This window comes from Balaenoptera acutorostrata, chromosome 16, assembly GCF_949987535.1.
Source record: "Balaenoptera acutorostrata chromosome 16, mBalAcu1.1, whole genome shotgun sequence".
In the NCBI taxonomy this organism is placed as follows: Eukaryota; Metazoa; Chordata; class Mammalia; order Artiodactyla; family Balaenopteridae; genus Balaenoptera; species Balaenoptera acutorostrata.
This window is the reverse complement of record NC_080079.1, coordinates 74,846,636-74,872,444: the sequence shown is the minus strand read 5'-3', so window position 1 is coordinate 74,872,444 and position 25,809 is coordinate 74,846,636. Positions and strand designations below refer to the sequence as shown.

The window sequence follows — 25,809 nt, the reverse complement described above, 5'->3', positions numbered from 1 at the left end:
CACAGTTGAATTTCTCTGGGGTAATCAATGGCATAATTCCCTCCCTCACTCCTTCCATCCTCTTCATGTAGATATTCTTTTTTTACACTAAAAAAAGAGAGAGGAGAAGGATCTTTTTTCTAGTACACAACGGTAATGTACATGCTTCTGGTGGCTCTGTTTGTTACCACATTTATACTGTCATGTAGAACAACAATTATATAATTAATCAGTGTTTCTGCGTTCTTTCCTTTTGAAATACATTCCTTTATTCTGTCACAAGACCCCAGGTATTTCATTCAGGAAAACTCCTTAGGTATTTTCTGAAAACCTCTTTCACCTGCCCTTTGTTAAAATGACTGCCTATAAAATTTTGGGGCACAAACTTTTCCCTTACAGGACCCTTTATAATTTGCTCTGTTGTGTTCCAGTCTCTTTTTGTTTATATATTTATTTTTTATTAATTGTTTGAAAGTCTGGTTCATTGAGATATAATTTGTATGCTGCAAAATTCAAGTTTTTAATACATATAATTTGGTAAGTTTTGATAAATGTATATAGTCATGGAACCAATGCCACAATCAAGTTATAGAATATTACCAACTCACAGGTCCTATTGTATCCCTTTATGGTCTGTCTCTTCTCCCTATGCCAACCTTTGACCACCACTCATCTGATTTTTATGCTTATACGTTTTAAAAATCAACTTTATACAGTAAAATGCACTAGTTTTAAATGTGCAATTAGATGAATTTTGATGAATGTGTCACCATCACAGTCATGATGTAGAACAATTCTACCACCACCACATTTTTCTTCATTCCCCTCCCCAGGCGCAGGTTCCTGCAGCCACTGATCTGCTCTCTGTCATTGTAGTTCGCTTTTTCTAGAACTTCACATAAATGGAATTATGCAATATGTAGCTTTTGGAGCACTTCTTTCAATTAGTGCGATGCTTCTGAGATCCAACAACGTGTCAGTAGTTTGTTTCTTTTTTATTGCTGAGTAACATTTCTGTGGTTATTTCCAGTTATTGAAAATTATGAATAATATATATATATGCATATAACTTTATAAGAAACTGCCAAACTGTTGTCCATAGTGTCAGTACTGGTTTCCATTCCCCCTATAATCTTTGAGATTTCCAAGTGTTCCAAATTCTTTCTAGCACTTAATGTTGTCAGTTTTTAAAAGTAGTAGCCATTCCAGCATGTGCTAGCATCTAACTATGGTTTTAATTCATATTTCTCTAATAATGATTGTTGTCGAGTATGTTTTCATATGCTTGCTTGCCATTTGTGAAAGATCATTGGTGAATAATCTGTTAAAATCTTTTACTCATTTTAAAATTGTATCATATGCTCTTATTATTAAGATAGTTTTTTACATATTCTGGATATAAGTTCTCGATCAAATATATATTGCTCATATATTTTTTTCTAGTTCGTGGCTTGTATTTCCATTTCATTAACATTACTTTTCAAAGAACAGAAGTTTTAAATTATAGTGAAGTTAAATTTATAAGTTATTTATTTTACGGTTTGTACTTTTTATGTTCTATCTAAAAATATTTACCTAACGCAAGGTTACAAATATTTTTTTCCTAAAAGTTTTGTAATTGTAGCTCTTACATTTAGATCTATGATCCATTTTGAGTTGATTCGTGTGTATGAGATGAGGTAAAGATTGAGATTCACTAGCACAGTTGTTGAAAAGACTAACCTTTCCCCATTGAATTACCTTGGAAACATTGTAAAAGATCAGTTACTGGCTACTGGTTTATGGTCCAGCATGTAAGGAGTTTGGGAGTTATTACACCATCCTAAGAATAAGTGAAAAGCTGAACAAACTGAAGAAAACAGAAAGCTCTTCTTAGATCCATCAGAGAAGGGAGGCAGCAGGGCACATTCCTGCTTCCCAAACTGGAGAGACAGACAGGTAAATACAGAGGAACAGGAACCCAGGAGCAGAAACCTCTATGGGAACCAGTACCAGGGGTAGGAAAACCTGAACAGTGATTGACAGATTGCTGGAGGCTCAGTGTAGACAAGTCTGAGGGTTAATAACTCCAGGTGAATCCAGTCATCAGGGAGGCCCACACTTTTGTGAGTTTCACCCCCACTAGCTCAACCAGGTTGTCAACAGTGAATATTGGAGAAAAACCCCTTCCTGCCTTCCGCAGGTAGAGGGGAGAGTAACCATTTTGAACTATACCAGAGCATTCTGTTCTTCTTAACTAAGCCTGCCTCCAGATTTTACTGGAGCCTAAACTACTGGGATTTTTTTTCAGAGCCTAACTTACCTGGAGGAGGGGAAATACCAAACCCCAGTTTGGCTCCAGCCTTCCATGTGAGGGAAGGGAAGTACCCAACTACAACCTAGTCCTTTCAAGCCTTTCTGTTCCACCTAAGGTGGGGGTGGGACTCAGAAGCACTTGTGAAGTTCACAGTCCAGAGACACAGGGTCACCAAAAGACAGAGAACTAATCCCAGGACTGTAGAATACCTCTCCCCTCACACGTTAATACCTCATCACTAAAGGTCTGTTTACCATAGTTCCTTTTACCTGTTAACGTCATGTCTGGCTACCAAGGAAAAAATTACAACGCATACTAAAAAGCAAAAAACACAGTTTGAAGAGAAATAACAAGCATCAGAACCAGACCTAGATATGGCAGGATGTTGGAATTATCAGACTGGGAATTCAGAACAGCTAAGATTAGCATGCTAAGGGCTCTAATGGGTAAAGTGCACAGCAGGCAAGAGCAGATGTGCAATGCAAGCAGAGAGGTGGAAATTCCAAGAAGGAATGAAGACAAAATGCTGGCGATCAAAAACACTCTAACAGAAATGAAGAATGCCCTCGAAGAGCTTATAAGTAGGCTGTACATGGCTGAGGAAAGAATTTCTGAGCTTAAGGATAGGTCGATAGAAACTTCCAAAATGGAAAATCAGAGAGAAAAAAGACTGAAAAAACCGCCAGACTATCCAAGAACTGTGGGACAACTATAAAAGGTATAACATGTGTAATGGGAATACCAGAGGAGAAGAAAGAATGGTACAGAATATGACTGAGAATTTCCCCAAATTAATATCAGACACCAAATCACATATCCAGGAATCTCAGAGAACACCAAGCATGATAAATGCCAAAAAACTACACCCATGCATATTATATTCCAGTTGCTAAAAATCAAAGATAAAGAAAAAAATCTTGAAAGATACCAGAGGATAAGAACACCTTGCCTGTAGAGGAGAAAGGTAAGAATTGCATCTGACTTCTCCTCAGGAACTGCTATAGACTGAACTGTGTCTCCCTAAAATTCCTGTGTTGAAAACCCTAACCTCCAATGGGATGATATTTGGAGATGGAGCCTTTGGGAAATAGGTTTAGATGAGGTCATGAGAGTGGGGTCCTCATGATGGGATTAGTGCCCTTATAAGAAGAGAAGAGGCACCAGAAGTCTCTCTGCCATGTGAAGACACAGAGGAAATGCAGCCGTCTGCAAGCCAGGGAACCTTCACTAGCACCTGGCCATGCTGGCAACATAATCTCTGACTTGCAGCCCTCAGAACTGTGCGAAATAAATGTCTGTTGTTTAAGCCACCTGGTCTATTTATTGTACTTTTTTATGGCAAGCTGAACTGAGTAAGACAGAAACAATGCAAGCAAGACAAGAGTGGAATAAAATAAAGTGTTGAAAGTAACACACACACACACACACACACACACACACATCTAGAATTCTGTACCTTGCAAAATTATCTTTCAAAAGTGAAAGATAAATGTAGACTTCCTTGGACAAATAAAAATTGAGGAATTTTCTTGTGACTAGACCTGCCTGGGGAGAAAATATTTGCAAAAGACATATCTGATAAAGTACTGTTATCCAAAAAATATACAAAAAACTTTAAAAACGCAACAATAAGAAGAACTTAACTAAAAGTAGACAAAAACCTGAATAGGCACCTCACCAATGAAGATGTGCAGATGGCAAATAGGCATATGAAAATATGCTCAACGTCATATGCCATTAGGGAACTGCAAATTAAAATGACAGTAAGATACTAATACACACCTATTAGAATGGCCAAAGTTCAGAACCCTGACAACAACAAATGCTGACAGGCATGTGGAGCAACAGGAACTCTCACTTATTGCTGGTGGGGATGCAAAATGATATAGCCATTTTGGAAAACAGTTTGGCAATTTCTTACAAAGTAAACATACTCTTACCATACAATCCAGCAGTTGTGCTCCTTGACCCTCTTTGAAAACTTAGGTTCACACAAAAACCTGCACACAAATGTTTATAGCGGCTTTATTTAATAATTGCCAAAAACTTGGGAACAATCAAGATGTCCTATAGCAGGTGAACAGATAAATAAACTGTGGGGCATTCAGACAATGGAATGCTATTCAACAGGCCCCCCTCAGACACACATCACCAAATAAGGTATCACGCCATGAAAAGACTTGGAGGAATCTTAAATGCATATTTCTAAGTTAAAGAAGCTAATATAAAAAGGCTACATATTGTAAGATTCCAGCTATATGACATTGTAGAAAAGACAAAACTTTCTGCATCTACTGAGAAGATCATACCGATCTTTTTTTAGTCTGTTGAAAGGGTGAATTACATTGGTTCACTTTTAAGTGTTGAATCAATGTTGCATTTGAAAGATGAACCCCAGTTGGTCATGATGTATTATCTTTTTTAAAATATTGCTCAATTTTATTTACTAATATTTTGTTGAGAAATACTGTGTCTATGATCATGAGGTTTCTAGTTCTCTAGTTTTCTTTCCTAGTAATGCTTTGTCTTATTTTGTTATAAGGTAATGGGCTCATAAAATGTGTTGGAAGGCATTTCCTTCTGAATTCTAAAAGAGTTTATATAGAATCGGTATTATATATTTTATAAGTGATAGAATTCATAAGTGAAGCCATCTGGGCCTGGAATTTTCTTCATGGGAAGGTTTTTTTTTTTTTTAAGATTTCTTTATTGATTGATTGATTGATTGATTGCTATGTTGGGTCTTCGTTTCTGTGCTAGGGCTTTCTCCAGTTGTGGCAAGTGGGGGCCACTCTTCATCGCGGTGCGCGGGCCTCTCACTATTGTGGCCTCTCTTGTTGCGGAGCACAGGCTCCAGACGCGCAGGCTCAGTAGTTGTGGCTCACGGGCCTAGTTGCTCCATGGCATGTGGGATCTTCCCAGACCAGGGCTCGAACCCGTGTTTCCTGCGTTAGCAGGCAGTTTCTCAACCACTGCGCCACCAGGGAAGCCCTATGGGAAGGTTTTAAACTATGAATTCAATAAATATCAAGTTATTCAGATTATCTAATATTGAAATAGTTATTTCCTTCAAGGAATTTGTCTATTTTCTCTACATTTTCTAATTATTGGCATATATATTATACTTTCAAGGTCCATAGTGTTTGTAGTGATGTCTCCTCTTTTACTGCTAACATTGGTAATTTGTGCCCTCTCTTTTTTTTTCCTGATCAGTTTGGCTAGGGGCTTATTAATCCTTTTGAACTTTTTATATAATAAGATTTGAGTTTATTGTTTTTATTTTTTATTTCCATTGATTTCTGCTCTTATCTTTATTATTTCCTTCTTTTTGCTCACGTTCGTTATAATTAGTTCTTTTCGTCCTTATTTTTTTTTAAGAAGGAACATACATTATTTTATACTCTCATTGAACAATCAATTATCTTATAAAGGCCTTAAAAATATAAGGAGAGGGGGCTTCCCTGGTGGCGCAGTGGTTGAGAGTCTGCCTGCTAATGCAGGGGACACGGGTTTGAGCCCTGGTCTGGGAAGATCCCACATGCCACGGAGCAGCTGGGCCCGTGAGCCACAATTGCTGAGCCTGCGCGTCTGGAGCCTGTGCCCCGCGACGGGAGGGGCCGCGATAGAGAAAGGCCCGCGCACCGCGATGAAGAGCGGTCCCCGCACCGCGATGAAGAGTGGCCCCCGCTTGCCGCAACTGGAGAAAGCCCTCGCACGAACTGAAGACCCAACACAGCCAAAAATAAATAAATAAATAAATAAATAAATAAGAAAAAAAAAATATAAGGAGAAAAGTTATCTGTTTTAAAAACCTTGCTTTTTACAATTTCCATTAATGTACATTGCTTTGTGTAGATCCATCTTTCCATTTGGTATCATACTCCTGTCTGAAGAACTTTCTTTAACAAAATTTGTAGTGCAAGTCTACTGGTAGTGAATTCTTGCAGCTTTTGTCTGAAACATTCCTCATTTTTGCCTACATTTTTGAAGGTATGTTCACTGGTATAGAATTCTGGGTTGACAGCTTCGTTTTTTCCCTTTCAATACTGTAGATATGTTGGCACATTTTCCTGGATTGTATAATTTCTGATCAAGATCTGCCGTTATTCTAATATTTGTTCCTCTGTCAGTAATGTTCTTTTTTCTCTGGCTACCTTCCAGATTTTCTCTTCATCTTTTGTTTTCACCAATGTGAAAGTGATGTGACTAAGTATATGATGTTTATTTTTATTTTACTTAAGGTTCTCTGAGCTGTTTTTGAACTTTTTTCAATTGATATTTCCAAATCCTCAGCCATTATCTCTTCAAATATGTGTTCTGCCTTGTCCTGTTTTTCTTTTCTACTTGGGCGTTCAATTATATGCATATGTTAGACTGTTTTAATAGTGTTCCATATCTTTTGGATGCTATGTTCTTTTTTTCCCACTGTTTCTCCTGTGGATTTTCTTTTGAATAATTTTCATTGACCTTCTTTAAAGTCACTTATTCTTTCCTGTGCTGTATCTAGTCTGATAAGAAAGTCAGCAAAGGAATTGAAAAAAAAATCTCTTATATCATGTGTTTTAATTTACTCCTAGCATTTCAGTTTGACTCCTATGTATAGTTTGTCTCTCTTTCGAAATTACCCATCTGTTTATGAATACTGTCCACCAACCCCTTGATCTTTTGACATTAATTATAGTTATTTTGAAGGTAAGATTTTATAAAGTACCTGTTGTTTTCTTGTCAGAGTGTGACCATACTCTTGTGGATATTTACATTTGACATGGAACTATTATTCGTCAGTATTTAGTTTTGAGGAGAACAAGAATGAGACCAACTTTAATTTTCCCAGAATTCTTGTATAAATCTTTCTTATCTTCTAAACTTAAAAAAAAAAAAAGCCATAGACGATGACTAGACTAGACTTGGACCTCTTTCTTTAAGTTTTCTGGAACACCGTGAACACTTTTCATATTGAAGGCTCTTACAAATAGTTAAAGTTTCTCCCTCTTATTTTTTTTTTTTTTTCTTTTTTTTTATTTTTTTTAATGAGGATCTTGAATCAGATGCGTATGTTTTGATTGATTGATTGATTGATTGATTTTGGCTGTGTTGCGTCTTCGTTTCTGTGCGAGGGCTTTCTCCAGTTGTGGCAAGCGGGGGCCACTCTTCATCGCGATGCGCGGGCCTCTCTCGTTGCGGAGCACAGGCTCCAAACGCGCAGGCTCAGCAGTTGTGGCTCACGGGCCCAGCCGCTCCGCGGCATGTGGGATCTTCCCAGGCCAGGGCTCGAACCCGTGTCCCCTGCATTAGCAGGCAGACTCTCAACCACTGCGCCACCAGGGAAGCCCTCTCCCTCTTATTTTTTGATTAATGATATTATTGATTTTTTTTACATGATCTGTTTTAAATTTTTTTATAATCTTTTTTTGTTGTGTATGTTTGCCGTTCATGTCTCTCATTCCTGTTCTCATGGTCTACTTCTCTTCATATTGTTCCTTTGTGTTCTCGTATGGTATCTAGAGTTTCTTATTTCAACAACAACAAGAACAACAACAAAAACAACAACAAATATTTGTTGGGAAATTATGATGTACCAGGAACTTTCCATTTCATAACGACCTACTGAAACTGAATAGTGAGTCACAGCTGCCCCAAACACACAGGTCTCATCATACCCTATCATCTCTTCTACCCGACCCATGATTACATGTGTTTATATCACCTGTCTGCTCAGGTGGACATTTGATTTGTGACCCCTGTCTGGTATTCAAGCAGAAATTGAGCTGACTTCTGTCAGAAAAATTTAAGGCTCCCTGACCAAATCTTTCTAGAGGTACCTCAGGTTTAAAATACAGGAAGAGAAGAAAGTGAAACAAAGAATGTTTCAGTAACATACTACCAGTTCAGATATATCTTTCCCCTGGAAAAATATGTTATTCATGGACTTTTAGGTGGTTCTATCAGGAATCTTCATCCCAGGGATATGAATGAGATACCTGGGACAGTGGTTGTCTTTACTTTGTCCTCTTTGCTCCAGTATCCCAACCCTTGAGCTGACCAAATAAAACCTGTTGCCTCCAATACAGCCGAGGGGTCCAAACGCTGCCATCCACAGATGTCTGAGTCCAGGCATTATGTTGTCTGCCAACCCCATGGCCTGCCTTAACTCCAGCCCTTCCACCTCTGATTTAGTTGATGTCAGCAGGGATTTAGTGAGATCTTTTCCTGCTTACTTCCTCAATACACTTCTCTCTCTCTCTGAAATAGAGAGTGGGAATTTCAGTCGTGTATCAGATGTCAAAATCTTCTTTCAGACTAGTCTCATCTGTAAGATAAGATCCAGCATAAATTCCTCAAAGCCTATGGCTTATGCACAAGTACTTTCTCTAGTTCCCAGTATAGATTTATGCTTTTTTCTTTTTGAATATTTATTGGACATTTAATGGGAGGAGGAAAGCTAGTTCCCTGTGTTCTTTTTTAAAAAAAATTTTTTATTGGAGTATAGTTGATTTACAATGTTGTGTTAGTTTCTGCTGTACAGCAAAGTGAATCAGTTATACATGTACATATATCCACTCTTTTTAAGATGCTTTTCCCATATAGGTCATTACAGAGTACTTAGAAGAATTCCCTGTGCTATACAGTAGGTCCTTATTTGTTATCTGTTTTATATATAGTAAGTGTTCCCTGTGTTCTTCATGCCATTTTGACCAGGACCCAATACTTCATCCTTTTTTGCAACCTTGAGCAGCAAATGGTATCTGATGGAAATATTCTTTTCTTTGGTTGATGGAAATGGGAACATGCAAGCTCTCTGTAACTGCAGCAGGAGCTGAACAGTTCATATTCACTGGTAGTCAACATATATTTCTTTGTTTAGAAATGACTTTGCCAGGGACTTCCCTGGTGGCACAGTGATTAAGAATCCGCCTGCCAATGCAGGGGACACAGGTTCGAGCCCTGCTCTGGGAAGATCCCACATGCCGCAGAGCAACTAAGCCCGTGCGCCGCAACTACTGAGCCCGCGTGCCGCAACTGCTGAAGCCCACACGCCTAGAGCCTGTGCTCCGCAACAAGAGAAGCCACCGCAATGAGAAGCCCATGCACCGCAACGAAGAGTAGCCCCCGCTCGCCGCAACTAGAGAAAGCCCGTGCACAGCAATGAAGACCCAACGCAGCCAAAAATAAATGAATAAATTAATTTAAAAAAAAGAAAAAAGAAATGACTTTGCCAGGTACTGTAGTGATATGAGAGGAGAAACAGTCAGTTCTTTCTCCTCAGGAGTTTAACATTCATCAAAGCTGATGACATGCTGTGGATGATCAGAAAAGAGAAAAGCCATCAGAGGAGGTGGTTGCTTAGTGCAGCCTTCAAACGTTTTGCAGTTGGGCTGAGAACCTTGCCATAGACTATGCAGTCAAGCGTGTGAAACAGTTTCATCCGAGTTAGGAATGAATGATCACAGCAGATGGAGGAGATGGTAAGGATATTAACCTACTGATGGTGAAGGAGAGGGGTGACTGGATATGTGAGTAGGATATATCGAAGTCATGGACAGTCTTTCATGCAAGGCTAAAAGTGTATGTTTTTGGTCCATTGGGTATCATGTGCATCACAAGAATACTGGTTGCCTGAAAGGAACTTATAGCAAAAAGAGGTCATCAGCTCTAAGGGTGTTGAATGCCATAGACGAGCTGATGGCCTCCGCTGTGATGGAAACACGGGGTTAAAAAGTTCCCAGTTGACGTCCCCAGTCACTCCATGAGTGGTCAGACCAAAAACGTTACTTCCAGATTCTCCGTCAGCTGTCTCACCGCTAAATCATAACTGTTTACTCTAAATCTTTCATTTATGATGAACCTTTGTCTCATGCTTCATGCTTTTGGGCAGGTAAGCCTCATTTGATAGTAAAAAAATAATTCATTGATAATAGAATCATGGTTGAATCTATGGAAGACAGAATATTCTTCCATCCTCAGATGCTTTCCACAAAAGAACAACTCATGGGACTTCTTAGATTAATTCCTGAAGGAGAAGGTGTATGTTCTGGAAAACCCATTTCGTATGACAAGTGTTTTTTTTTTTTTTTTTGCCACGCTGCACGGCTTGCAGGATCTTAGTTCCCCGACCAGGGATCGAACCTGGGTCCCCCCCCGCAGTGAAAGTGCCAAATCCTAATCACTGGACCGCCAGGGAATTCCGTTTACAAGTGTTAAAGGCTCATTATCAAAAGTAATATACGCTCCTGGGATTGTTAAATGACTTTTTCTTGCAAAATTCTTAGAGGGTTTTGGAAGCTGTTGAAGAATCTGGTATTCAAGAAGAAGTTTTTTGGGTTTTTACCTAGCTGTGGGACAGATGCCGTCATTCCCTCACCTCCCCAAGTCCGACTCCCTCCTCATAGCAGACGTTGCTAATTGATCACAGCATTTTTTCTCGCTGAGGTCAGCAGGGCTCCTCGATGCCCAGACAGTAGTACAGGCAACCAGTACCAACTGATCAGAGCTGGTCCAAGAGATAAAATCTATTTACTATCCTGGGCTGAGACTTTTATTTCTGTGTTCCTTTCTGTTTATGGCCTGCCATCGGCGTAAGTCACTGTTGGATAAGAGTTAATAGATTCCACTTTGAAAGCGCGCTGCCAACTCTGTGATGGGACTGAACACTTCAGAGGCTCTGGGGTTTACTTATGTGTTGAAACAGGCTTTTGACCAGGTGAAACTGGGGTACTTTGAAAGATTTATTTAATCTCAAAGAGGTTCTGACTTCCTTGCTCAGCACAGAACAAGCATCACTTGTGGTAAATAGTAGGATCCGTTGTTAGAGAATCTTAACGTTCTATCTATATTTTGAAACACCTTTTAGTTAAAAATAGAGCAGTTTGCATTTCTCCCTTATCATTTGTAAGTCCTGAGTTTTCTAAAGGTCTCAGATAGACTCTCCACTTTAAAAACAGCGCCTATTAAATGCTGCGAATTGAATGAATGTGTTTAACAAATTGGCAAGGGCATCCTTAGGAAAAAAGAGAAGCTCACCCACCTTCAATTTAACATACTTATCCAGGGCTGTGATTCCACTTCTTGTTTAACGACGCTTTTGTTTATGACTTTTATGCTTACACTTTTCGCTCCTAGAATTGACTTGTTTTTTCCTTTTATCTCTGCTGCGCCGTGATGGATTGATGGGCCCTTGTGAACAATTTCAGCATGTCAGCTGCCTTCCCAGAGATGTGTTTCTCTGTCTGGGTCTTGATATGTATTTACATCCTTGATTTTTATTATTCTCACTTGATAGAAGCAGACTGAGGGACTGGCATTTAATTTTGCTCTCTGGAATATGAATTAGGGGAAGAAATTTTATTCCTCTTTTAATTTCATATTCTTTTTGACTCATCCAGGATGGTAGCAAGTAGCATGTAAATGTACTCCCTCATTGACTTAACTACTTAACTACTAAATCACTGTCAAGTGATGTACAGAAACAACCAGAATATTTGCTCCCTAGAGAAATGGCTCAGTAGTTAATTAGCTGGGCTTTCTATATGTCTGGATAAACCATGATTTCTATTGCTTATTATCCCTTATAAAGAGATTCTATTTTATTGATGGCAAGGGCATCCAGAGGTTGAGGTAAATTATTATAATTTAATGTTTCCCAAGCCTCGTTAACAACTGCTGTGGGAGAGTTTTCCCCATATTCTTCTAGGTACTACAGGGTTGCAGCTAAAACAATGGCATTTCCCATGCATTCAGGTCTTAAAATCTAATATAAATATAAATCAAACTCATAGTTCTAGAATAGTTTTAGTTCTGAAATAGACCTTACATATCCCCTGTCCCAAACCCTTCATTTTATTACTTAAAATGAGGAAATGGAGGTCCAGAGAGCGATTAAGTGACTTAACATCACACATCGCAGATCCCAGATCTTGTGTCTTTTGAAAAATCTCACTTCTGTGCCATCCTCCCTAGCACACTTGAAGTATAAATATATTTTTCTAGGCAAAAGAACCGTTCGCAGGCATATAAGATACTTTGCAGATCGATGGTACTTTAATTTTCGGAATAATTTCCCAAGTGTTTTCTCATTTGCCCTTTATTATAGCTCCATGTAATACATAAGGAAGATAATAGCATTTCTATATTCCAGTGGTGAATGTGAGCCCAGAGTGCTGACGTTATTTGCCTAAGGGCACATGGCTAATTCACATTGTTTTTTTTTTTCAATTGTAAAATGGATTAGTAATACCTACTTCATATGAATGTTGTCAGAAGTGAATGAAATTAAATTGATAATATATATAAAGTGTCTAGCTCAAGGGTTTTCATTAAATGGTGTGGTGCGCAGGATTCTGAGATTGCCCCAAGACCCCTGCCCCCTGGTGTGCCCACCCTGTATAATTTCTGCCCCTTGAGTGTGGGCAGGACCTGTGAGTATGATAGGGTGTCCCTCTTGTAATTAGGTTACATCATCTGGCAAAGGTGGAAGGATTTTGAGGTGTAATTAAGGTCCCTAATCAGTTAGCTTTAAGTCAATCAAAAGAGAGATTATCTGGATGGGTCTGACCTAATCAGACAAGCCCTTTAAAAGAAGAACTAGAGGTCAGAGACAGAAGAAACAGCAGACACCGTCCCCGTGGCCTTGAAGGAGTAAACAGCTGTGTTGCAAATAGCCTATGGAGAGGACCACACATCATAAGGATGGCCTCTCAGATCTGGAGCAGATCCCAGCAAAGTCAGCAAGAAAATTCAGTCCTATAGCTGCAAGAAACTGAATTCTGCCAGCCAGAAGTGAGGTTGGAAGAGGACTCAAGGCTCAGGTAAGACTGCAGCCCTGGGCAACACTGTGAATTCAGCCTGGTGAGACCCCGAGCAGAGGAGCCGGTCACGCCCAGATGGCTGATGCAGGACACTGTGAGATCATACTTTGTGTTGTTTAAGCCACGGTTTGTGGGGATTTGTTACACTGCAGTAGAAAACAAATACAAGTGGAAATTATTATTAGCATTCTTAGTTGATGGTGATGATGTTGATGAACATAATGGTGATAATGCTAATTGTAATACGTCTGAAAACGAAATCCAAGTTTTCACTTGGATTCACTTTTATTCACTTTTATTACACTAGACTCCAGATTATATTTTATGGCTAGAACCATGTCACTTCTAGCTGCAAGGGGATGGGAATTACAAGTCTTTTAGCTGCCTGAACAGCTAGTAAGGAAGTGATGACTGGTGGGGAAGAAGGGCAGATGGATGTTAGATGGGCAGTGAGTACTTTCGGTCACATTCCCTTCCTAGAAAGTTAAACACGTGCAATTGATCTCCAAACCCAGTTAACACTGGATTGTCAGGATCCTCCAGCTAGAGTTGGATGCCTTTGACAGCGGCAGTGGACACTGATTTGGGGGGAAAACGGGAAGAAGAATGATACCTCAGTTGTTCAAAATGGAATCGCAATTGCTGAGTAAAGTAACATCTGGAGTCGGGTTTGGGCAGGAAGCACAGAGTTTGAAAGGGTCAAATCCAAGAAATGTAGTGAAATCAATATTGGTAGGATTCAGTGGCTGTCCAATTTGGAGTGGAGAAGCTGGGTGGACAAGAGAATTCCAGGCCTGCAGTACGAGCAGTGGTGGTCCCAGTAGAGATGGAGGACCATGCTTTTCCTAGCCATGCCAGCAGAAGTTTATCTTCCTTCCAAAGTCCATGGGCAATATTGTCCTTTTGGTGTTCATGTCAATACTTATTTATCCTGAATATAATCAGTTCTGTGGGAAATAGATACTCCCACAATAACTAGTACAGTAAAAGCCTCTGTTTCCTCATGTTTAAAATGAGCGATCCCTGCCTTGAAGGTTTGCTATAATCTGACTGTGACAGTGCATGTAAAGTGGCCAGTCAAGCCGTTGCTCGATACATCGGTACTATTATTGTTGTTGTTCTTTGTGTGTACTTTTCTTCACCCCCAGTTTAATCATGAACTCCTGAAGGTCATGACTATGGTTTATATATGCTTCTTTTCATATTCTGCTAAAGGTCCAGTGTTACATAAAAGATGCTGTATAAACTTCGGATTGAGTAAATGCAGATAACTGAGAAGAAGGGTATGAGAAGGAAAGTAAATGGCAGCATTTTCCAAAAAGTTCGTGTGTGTGTGTGTGTGTGTGTGCGCGCGCGTGCTTATTTATCTATATTTATCTATGTTAGATGATGCCTGTCAGGTAGGTTTGGATGGTACCTGTCAGTCTTTCTTGCTAGTGAATGAGCTAATTTCCCCCCAATACCTATTCCAAAAAGTAAAATAGTCTTTTTTTAATCTAGCATTTTAGTTATTTTATTTTATTTCATTTCACTGGCCGCACCGTACGGCACGAGGGGTCTTAGTTCCCCGACCAGGGGTCGAGCCCTTGCCCCCTGTAGCGGAAGTGTGGAGTCCTAACCACTGGACCACCAGGGAATTCCCAGTAAAATAGTCTTGAATCATAAGCATATGCTGCTTTTTCAGCAAAATGAAAGAAGAGTATGAAGTAAGGAAAACCTGCTTTTAGTAGACAGTGAAGTCTTATTCATCATGTCTGTTATACTAATCATTCATTTATTTACTGAACACATACTGACTGACTGCTGTGAATTAGGCTCAGTGATAGGCCATGGGGCTGCCCCTCTGGGTGTCTAGGGTCTACCAGGAATGTCAGCTGGGGCTGCTACAGGGTGAGCACTGGGTGCTGGGGAGCCCCGAGGGTGCCCGGTGCATGTTTGCAAGTGCTGGCCGGCCGCGTGGTGACCCATGGCCGTGAATTATGAACGGAGTACAGAGTACGAGACTGGGAGACACATCTGATCTTGCTGAGTTCTGGAGCTTCAAGGGCACAGATCTCCTTTTACTTAAGTATAAGATTCATGTCGAAATAGTCCTAGAAGTAGGACTTATATCAGAGAGAAGGTGATATGATCTAGATCTTATCTTAGGATGTATGGAAACCTGGATTCAGAAATGCCTGGATATTTAATGGGCTCAGAAAAATCCATTGCTTTTCCCTTGAAAGAAAGTGTGTGAATCTGATATGAAGGGCATAGCAAAGTGAGAACTTGGTCCATTTGCATTCCCTTTATAACCAAACCCTCAGGTAGTTTGCCCTGTAAATTCCATCATAGAGATGTCTAAAATTTTGAAGGGAAAAAAATGCTGAAACTAGGATTCTCTTCAGAAAGTACTTTTATACAAAGCTGAACTTCCCTGTGTATTTTCATCAAAAGAATTCCCAAATGCATATGAAATCTACCACAGAATTGTAGGACTATTAGACAGTTTTATTTCTACCTCATAAAAATATTTCAAAACCTGTGGGAGTTTTATGAGGCCAGCACTCATCTATCCATATCACTCTCAACTCAGGGACCCATGAGACGCCTCTCAAAGCAATTAGGGATGTTAATTTTAAGCACACTGTCACATGGTATACACTTCATTATCAGTGGGTGATAGATTGTTTAAAACCTTATCTCTCTCCAAAAATAAAATATGTATTTGTGTGCATATGTGTCTGAGTAAATAAATTATATGTATATAGTAAAATTCAAGACTAATGTCAATACATGGATGCTTAAAATATGAAAGTTCTTTTAAAAAATCCACTAGAAATGTCAGTCAGTACTTCCTCTCTTCCTTTCTGCTTCTCTTCGCAGAAATAGACTGAGCACTGAACTAAACCTTTCAGATAAGACACCCAGTGCATTTGATCATTTCGTTTCAGAATCTCTCTTCAGGTCAGTGGTTCTCTTCTTCCTCAAGTGTCAACATTTTCTTCTTTATCCCAAAATAAAAATGAAAATAAAAACATCCTCAAATGCATTCTTTTTACTGTATTTCTGACTCAGCAAGCTCAACTCCTGCTAGAAGTTTGGTTCCTAGGTGCTCCTGCGGCTGGAGAAAGTCCCATCAACCTCCCTGTTGGTCTTTTTTTTTTTTAATATTTAATTTTATTTATTTTTGGCTGCGTTGGGTCCTCGTTGCCGTGCATGGGCTTTCTCTAGTTGTGGCAAGCGGGGGCTACTCTTCATTGCAGTGCACAGGCTTCTCATTGCAGTGGCTTCTCTTGTTGCAGAGTGCGAGTTCTAGGCTCGTGGGCTTCAGTAGTTGTGGCATGTGGGCTTAGTAGTTGTGGCATGTGGGCTCAGTAGTTACGGCACGCGGGCTCTAGAGCGCAGGCTCAGTAGTTGTGGCACACGGGCTTAGTTGCTCTGTGGCACGTGAGATCTTCCCGGACCAGGGCTTGAACTCGTGTCCCCTGCGTTGGCAGGCAGACTCTTATCCACTGCGCCACCGGGGAAGGCTCTCCCTGTTGGTCTTTTACAGGATTGCCTCCTGTGCAGGGCACACCTGCCCAAGAAGCCTGGGCAGGGAGACAGGCTTAGGCCCTGGAGGGGGACGCAGATGGGGTGACTTAGGACTGAACAGCCTGTAGAGGGATCGGGAGATTAAGGAGAAAGGAATGGAAAAAATGGACAAAGCCATTTTATCCTGCTGTGTTCCCCCCCCCACCCTAAATCTTAATTCTGTAAAATGATTCTGAAGAGTTACTTCTTGTTCTCAGTTTGCTTATTTAGTTGTGTGTGTGTTAAATTGCAGAGATGTTGAAACAGTAGTATGTTCCTACACAATGAAAGCATAAGGAGGAAAGCTTTCATCAAGTTCTCTTCCTTCCTTCTTTCTCAGGCGAGCTTGTCTCTTACCTCTCCTTGGAAAATATCTGTGTTTTGAAATAATTTGGGAAAAGGAAATGCTAATGTTTTCCTAATTGTACTTTATTGAATCATCAATGTCTGGAAGTTCTTCCTTAAATTACATCCAGATTCCCTTGCTGATGTTGAAGCTTATTTCCTTTAGTTTTATCTTCAGAGTCGATGGCGCCCAGCTGCCTCTCTTCCCAGTGCAGAAAATTACGGGTTGATAAACCATAAAGGTCATTTCCTTTCAGTGTATTTTCTTCATGCTTAACTATTTCCCATTCTTTTATCTGTATATCTATATGCTTAACAGTGGTACCTTTAGAACTGCACCCAGCCGTACCCATCCTGCAGCATATCCAGGCCATGCTTGAATGCAGGGTCATGCAGCATCGAAGCATTTTACCCTTGCGTGACTTGGAATATGCTCTTCCCAAGTTCATTCCCAATCACTTTTACAATCCAGCTCCTTACTCAGTCCTTCATGGAGCTTCCTCTGAGCTCCTCTCAGGTGACTTCTTCCTCTGGGCTATCACCCTACCATGGGTTACAACAAGCCCCAACACAGGCAGTTAACTGAAGAGATGTCCAGCACTATTGAATGGGGGATGATACATGAATGAAACAGCCTGTAAAGCTGGAAACGTCTAATTTATAGTGATCCCAAGCCTTTTAATTTTTATTTATTTATTATTTATTTATTTATTTATTTTGGCTGTGTTGGGTCTTCGTGGCTGCATGCGGGCTTTTTCTAGTTGCGGCGAGCAGGGGCTACTCTTCATTGCGGTGCACAGGCTTCTCATTGCAGTGGCTTCTCTTGTTGCGGAGCACGGGCTCTAGGTGCACAAGCTTCAGTAGTTGCAGCACACGGGCTTAGTAGTTGGGGCGTATGGGCTCAGTAGTTGTGGCATGTGGGCTCAGTAGTTGTGGCTCACGGGCTCTAGAGCGCAGGCTCAGTAGTTGCAGTGCACAGGCTTAGTTGCTCTGCAGCGTGTGGGATCTTCCTGGACTAGGGATTGAACCCGTGTCCCCTGCATTGGCAGGAGGATTCTTAACCACTGCACCAAGCCTTTTAAATGGAAAGTCATGAGATGTCCACATACTGTGCACAGTGAGGTGTACAAGTATTTAGGGAGGTGTAAGATACAGTGCACTGAACCAGGGCTTGGTCGGTCTTGCCACCCTTGGTAAGTCTTTTCCATTCTCCCTGTCTTCTTACTTGACCAATAATTTGGTCAAGGGGTGAGGTTGGCTCAGTTATGAGATCTCTTCCAAATCTAAAATAATCTTTCCTGAAGATAACATGGTTTTGCAAACTTTGGCATTCTAAACACGAAAAAATAACTCATGTGTATATCCAAATAGTCCTTCCTATCCTTGCTTCCCTGAGAAATTTGCCTCCTCTTTTATATATTATGTAACTGTATCTGTTGAAAAAATGAACAACGTTAAGAACTTGGAGCTTGAGGGTATTTCCAGTAGTAAGCCTAAGAAGATCCTGGTGGTCTGCCTTTTTACAATCTGCCCAAGCTCAGGTGAGCCCTGGTTCTTTCTAAGAAAGAGTTGTGTGAAGATCTGAGGTTGAGGGAGAAAACACACAAAGCCACAGCTGGAATATGGATTCCTTGCAATCCTTCACCCCACGCTTCTTCTTGGGAGAAGAAGTACGCCATTCTGGTGTCACCTCACTTTTACATTGTTGAAGAAAATATTCATTCCTTCTGTCCTGTCCCTGCGGCCACAGTGCTGTTCATTCACGTCTAACAATTTATCTTGAAGCTATTGGTTATGCTCAAAGAAATCACATGTATGGAAGGATGAAAGTAGACTTTTACTAATACAGGACAGACAGCAGAAGGAATGCAACAGATTAAAATAACAAATGAGAACTACCCCTAATAAGGTCTGTCAGTTCAGATTGTGCAACTTGACATAATAATATCAATATCTTGGCAAGGTCAGATTTGCATTTTGTAGAAGACTTCCTGTTTTCTTATTTTCTGTCTGTAGTACAGAAACAGAAGGATATAAGGAATCTACAGAAGTCATTGTTTTTCTCTTGGACTCTCAGAGAAGGACCATACTTAAGGTCAATTCTAATTCTTTTCAGGAAATGTGATTTTGTTGCAGTCCTCAGTCCTCTTATGTATCTGCTCTGGTCTGCATGTTTGTGTTCCCCTAAATTCATATGTTGAAATCCTAACCCCAAAGGTGATGGTATTAAGAGGTGGGGCCTTTGGAAGGTGATTGGGTCATGGGGATGGCACCCTCGTAATTGGTATTAGTGCCCTTCTGAAACAGGCCAGAAAAACGCCCTCTCCCCTTCCATTATATGAAGATATGCCAGCTGTGAACCAGAAGGTGGATTCTCACCAGACACCAAATCTGCTGGCACCTTATCTTGGCCTTCCCAGCCTCCAGAGCTGTGAGCAGTACATTTCTGCTGTTTACGATATCATATGTCTATGATATTTTGTTATAGCAGCCTGAATCCACTGAGACAGTATCTTAGTAAAGCATATAGTCAGAGCAAACATTTATTGAGCATTTTAGACTGGCTACTAAGTATTTTACACACAATATTTCATATAATATTTACACCAACCCTAAGGGGTATTATCTAAGATAAGGAAACTGAGGCTTAAAAGCTTGCATAGTATCTTTGTGCTAATAATCAGCAGAGTTGGGATTGAAGCTGGCAGTCCTAGCCAGAGCCCATGCTTTTAACTACTGCTCTGCACTGGGAAAGACCAACCTTCTGTGTCTTGAAGATACCTAAATAAAATGATCTGTGCACTTCCCTTCTTAGGTCTGCATCATAGAGTAAGGCAGTAATGGTTGCTCAAATCCAGGGCATCAGTTCATACATATTTAGTAAGGGCCTTTCAGGGCCTGGACCCTGCACAAGGTGTTCAGAATACACTGGGGTGAAACAGACGAGTCCCTCCTGTCAACGAGCTTGACCATTGGAAAGATCACGGGTTAATCACACATAGTCTTTATACAGATCTGTAGTCACAAGCAGAGATAAATGCTGGGAAGTAGAAGGAAGGGGGACAACGTCCCTCTCCTCTAGCCCCAGTGGGAAAATATCTGTTTCCCATTAGATATTTTTACCTCCTGTTCCCTTTTCTACCAACTGCTATTTTAGTAGGTAAAGAGGGAGGGTCCCTAAGTACTAGGAGGGGTAGCTGTCCTTTCACGTTTGTACTGCAGAGATTTAATTAAGTAGAGAATAAATGAGAGACGAATTAGATAAGGGGTATTGGGTGAATCAAAGTAGGTAAACTTAATTATTTAAATATATTTAGTTTGGCTTTAATTTATTCTCTGCAAAGACCATCCCTCATGGGCGCTCTTTCTTTTCCAATTAATAAAAAACTAACATCGACATACTGCTTTGCAGTGTGCAAGGCCATTTCAAATCTCATCAAGGCATTGCAGCAATATTTCAAGAAGGGTGTCATTGTCACCTTTTTTACAGAAGCAGAAGCTGAGCCAATGAGAAGTTAAGTCCCTTCCACAGAATCACTCATTCCAGGAAGTGATGAGCCTGGAATTCACTTCCGCCGATGCGTATTCCCCTGACTTTTTCTTTGTTCCGTGCAGGGACCATTATTTCCATGGTCATGGCTACTAAATCCTTCTCATAGTGATTTTTTTCTAGTGTTTGCATTTTTTATGGGCTGCATGTAAAAGGAAGCCCTCCATCTTCACGAAATTGTGAATAAAACATGCAGCAGAGGCAAACGCAGAGGAATCAGTGGGAGGAAATAGCACTTAGCAGGTTTTTCTCTTTCGGAAAACTTTTTGGCTGTGTTTTTGTAACAGCCAAGTATGAAATGAAAGGGGAGAAGCTGCAGGTGGGTGTCTGGAGCAGGGAGAGGAGGAGCAAACGTGAGGATGGCTGGGGTCAGCTCCATCCACGCACAGCACCCCAGAGCCCAGCTTGGTCCTCGAGAAGCCCCTGCAGGGGAAGGACCGTGTTCTCCACATTTCTTCTGTGCGGGGCTCCACTTAAACGCCAATCCCTGGACTCACTGGAGCTTCTGCTTCCTGCCTGGTGAACACCCAGCACCAGGCACCTCACTGTCCATCACCTGTCCACCTTATTGCAATTACTTATGTTCTTCCCTCCCCAGACACCTGTGCTGTCCTCCTCAGATGTGTGCTCCTTGGTGCCTGACACGTAGGACGTGGCCAATAAATGTTTCATGAATGAACTTTCAAGAAAGAATAAAATTCCCAAGTTCCAGAATAAATTGTCTGTTATTAGGGGTGCTGTTTGAATGAAAAAATTAGTTTTCAGGTCATGAGATACCTTCCCTCTAATAGTCTAATCATTTCTGTGGCATTTCACTGCCTGATCCACATTTGATCTAAGCTACTTAATTTCTTCACCCTCTTTTCTTGCTGAAACATTTTTTTCCACGCAGGTCATAGAAGACGGACTGGTGTAACCATGAAAACTGAAACCTCATTCTCTCAAGGATAGGTTGATGTGCTAACATTGGTGCCAAGTACAGGGAAGAGATGCAAACTGCCCCTCCGCAGGGAGTCCAGAGGGGGCAAGTCCTACCCATGCCCATAAGAGGAGTGAGATATCTTAAATGCTGAAGTAAACGTGTTTAACGATGGTTCTGATGCAAGGGGAGAGCTTCTATCTGCCTGGGAAAGCAGGGAGACAGCACCAGGCAGGTGGGGCTTCTTATACTGGGCACTGAAGCATGGGTAGGAGTTCACCAGGCAGAGGGGAGTGGACTGGGGTCAGAGTGGAAGAGCTCTCTGGGCAGATGCAACTTTGTGTGTGAAGGCAGGGGGGCCAGGAAGCAACACATCTTTATGGTTTTGCTGCTGTGCATCTACTAAATGTGCAGAAGGAGGCTGAAAAGTTGAACTAGGGCCGGCTCCTAATTGGCTTAGGTAGCTTCCTGTGGAGTAGATTTTTTTGGTAGGCAATGAGGAATCACTGAAGAATACTGAGTGAAGGGCAATCGTGATTGATTTGCCTTTTATGGGAAGAGGACCACTCTTTTGTAATGTGGAGGGTGCATCGTGGAGTCTGTGGAGTGGGGAGGGATATGGAGATTGCATAGATCTTCCCGCTATGAAGCTATTAGCAGTAGCCCCGGAACAAGGCAGTGGATGCCTGACCCAGTACGATGCAATGAAAGGAAGGGACAGATTGGAGATGCATTGAAAGATGCATCGGTAACACATTAGGACCAGCTGACTGTGGGGATGACGGAGAGGAAACAGCCCAGGACAGTCTGGCTCAGAGCCCTGGGTACCAGTCACCAAGAAGGGGCTGCATTGAACCGTCTCATACCAAAAACTTAAAAAAATGGCCCAGCGTACAGAAAAGTACCCTTGCAGCAACCCCTGCCTATGTATTATTTTCCCTTTCTAAAGAAGAGGAAACTAACACAGTGCTCAGAGATGTTAAGTAACTTAGCCAAGGCCACACAGCTCATCCCTGGCAGGACCAGGATTCAAATCCAGGTCTGCCCAGCTTGAAGCCCATGCTGTGAGGAGGTGCTGTACCCGTGGGGGAGGGGCTGCCCCACGTGACAGATGCATTGGCTGGTGAGGAGCCTCTTACAAGGCTGGCGGGCACTGAAGGAGAGAAGAGAGCGCCATGGCTTTCCAGGGTAACTGGGGGGAGAGGGCCTTTGCATTTTATTTTTTTAATTTTTTAATTTTAATTTTTTGGCTTTACTTTTAAACTTTTATTTTATTGAAGTATAGTTGATTTACAGTGTTGTGTTAGTTTCGTAAAGATGCCAGCAACTTCAGCATCTTTATAGGCAGGGCAGTAGGAACCAATGAAAAGAGGGGATGTCTGTCCTGCAACCAGGGGATGTCTGTGGAATAAGAGGAGGACTGCATGGGCATGAGGGGAGGGAAGGGCCCCTCTCCCTGGGCACAGGAAGTGGAGGGTGCTTTGCCGAAGGCAACTCCAAAGGGAAGACAAGAGGGAAGTGGAGACCGCTTTTAACACCAGAACTTGTTGGCAAAATTGATGGTGAAGAATCCAGAAAAATCACAGATATAGCCCTGGTGCCTTGGGGACCTGGGAGATTCCCTGCGCCAGTACTCGGGGCGCTGATCTGGGAGCTTGGAGGATGCCCTTGGTGGAGGCTGGGCGCCCGAAGGTGTGTAAGGAGCCAGCCTCGTCTCCTGACTGCCCAGCTACAGGCTCCGCGGCCCCCGAGAGGCTGGGTCCCTTTGGTTCCTTCCAGGTGCTGCTCTCCCAGGCCCTGGACCTTCACTGGCGCATTTTAACGTCTAGGAAAGGGAAGCCTGCGAAAATAAATAAAACCCCTCGCTCTACCTAGTGTAACATTAGCTCCTCCAGCGTATCTGAGCAGTTACAAGTGTGATCTGAGCACACTTGACTCTTTCACTTGTATTTTTGATTTTAAGCATAATGAACAATTTGTTCTTCTCAAATAAGACAACTTGGTGAGTTAAGGGATTCAAATCTTAGGAGAGAAACCTTGGAGTCCTTTTCTAGATCCCAGCTTTTGGCAGATTCTGTTGATGGAGGTTGGAAAGGCTAGATATATAGAAGTTTCCTTCTTTGTGTGCAAAGACATGATGCTTGTATCTGGAAGGAGAGCTGGGTCCCAGGTCACCACGCTGCTCACCGTGGGAAGGCGTATTCCCTGCATCCGTTCGCCCTGGGTACAGTGCCTTGGTTACTAGCATCCGGGCTTCTATCCGATTAATCGTGACGTATCTTGCTGTTTCCTTTCAGATCATTTTTCTCTTTCTACATGGGGTCTCAGTCCACTAGTTGATTGGATCTCTGTTGCCATATTGACGTGTCTACTACCTTTTGAATAAATAAACATTAAGGAATACAATTTTTATGTCATTATTAAGCATTATATTTAATTCAAAAGAGGCAACACATGTTTAATGTTACATCTTATAAAAATCCTAAACTGAATTTCAGAAAAGGTGAAGTTAATGTATTTTCATAAATATGCACAGTTTGTTTCAAATGTGCCCCCCCCCATCGCCAATCCCTTGTCAAAATCAATGCTTGTACATTCACAGGCTAGGTTTCTGGGGAGCCATCAGGTGCTTGGATGTCCATTGGCAGGAGTGATCACAGGGCACTGCGTCCGTCCAGCTGGACCTCAGGGACACCTGCTAAGCGTTTCCTAGAATGCGATCTTGCTCTTTTGCACCCAGGCGTGGAGTGACTTGGCTCTCTGATCTTTTGCTCAGGAACCCTGGAGTACGCAGCACATCCCAGCGCTGTTTTCAGCCTTCTGTGGCCTCTTGGTCGCGCTTTCCTACCATCTGAGCCGACAGAGCAGCGACCCCTCTGTGCTCCTGTGAGTAACACATTCACACACACCACACCACACACACACACACACACACACACACACACACACACACACACACACACACACACACACACACACACACACACACACACACACACACACACAGCCGTCCCCTGGTCCTGCAGCCGTGCTCTCTCAGCCGGTGCTCATGGTGCTTGGTCTCTTACCCCGTTAAACGAGCTGGCCCCTGGGCGACGGTGGGAGAAATGCAGGACTGACCAGAAATGAATGAAAATCAGGGGTCAAGTTCTAGGGCACCTTTAACCTTTGCTCTGGTGCTTTTGGAGTGAAATTCGCAAGGCCAGGAACGGATGGTCTCCTGCACCCAAGCACTGTCTTTGACTTTCCCTTGGTGAGTCATATGAGAAGCACCGACCTTCACAAGTACCCTCTCTGGGTCCACAAAGTGGCATTGCTGCCTTTATGCCAGGCAGCTACCCTGGGGAGACTAGACTGGCATCTCTGAAAGGAAAAGTTTTGTCCTGTTGTTTTTTGTTCTTAGTATGGCAGTGCCCTCTGGATTTAAAGAGAAGTGTGTGCCAAAGTTTTAAAAGGCGTTTAATAATAACGCTTAGTCCCTTGAAAATATACTTTCCAATCTTCCCTTTATTTGTTATCTTTCAAGTTTTTGATAAATACGCACTTTGGAACTGAAAACCCTTTATGTGATGCCATAGTTTCAGGGACCAGTCAATCAATCCAGTTAATCAATCATCTCATGTAATTTCTCCACACTTATGGGAGATAATGACTTAAGATAACCATAACTGTTTGGGGGGCAGAAAAATTATAATTTTAGGCTGTCAGGTACAGCAAGATGAAAGGCGTGGAAAATGGGGAAAGGTTAAATGTCGATGGCACAAATTTTCATATCAAATATTGTACTGTATTTTGGTCTGGCCGAAGTAGAGAATCTCCGTGAGCTTAGCTAGCTGTTGGCAGTCGGGGGTACGGATACCTCCTGTGGTCCTCAACAGCTTTACAGTAAGTCCCCTACACAGGAACCTTCAAGTTGCGAACTTTCAAAGATGCAAACGTGTGTTTGCGTGTCCAATCACGTCAAGCGTGCGTGAAATTGCAGCTTGCCCTCCGTCTCCTGTTGCTGATGGACGATCCTTCAGCTCTATCATCTCCCACGTCCTCTCCCCACCCCAGTCAGTACCTCTTCTTGCCCATTCACTCGATGCCCGCCCCTGTATGCCAGCTGTTGTCCTGGACTACTGTACTTTTCAAGGGACTGTACTGTAAGATTAAAAATGTTTTCTGTATTTTTTGTGTCTGTTTTTTATGTATTATTTGTGTGAAAAGTATTATAAACCTATTACAGTACAGTCCTGGATAGCCGATTGTGTTAGTTGGGTACCTAGGCTAACTTTGTTGGACTTAGGAATACGCTCTTGGAACGGAACTCGTTCGTATGTAGGGGACTTACTGTAATCAGGATGGAATTTGAAGTTCA

General features: G+C 41.8%; 1 protein-coding gene across 4 annotated transcripts in view; it reads left to right on the top strand.

The window, feature by feature from the left end:
- The window catches only part of PCNX2 (pecanex 2), a 283,000-nt gene that overhangs the window by 92,605 nt on the left and 164,586 nt on the right, over window positions 1-25,809 (top strand). For all 4 annotated transcript variants that reach the window (XM_057531598.1, XM_057531597.1, XM_057531596.1 and 1 more), the window contains one exon: window positions 24,226-24,335. In XM_057531598.1, the coding sequence (XP_057387581.1) occupies window positions 24,226-24,335 (110 nt within the window). The remainder of the gene's footprint in view (window positions 1-24,225; window positions 24,336-25,809) is intronic.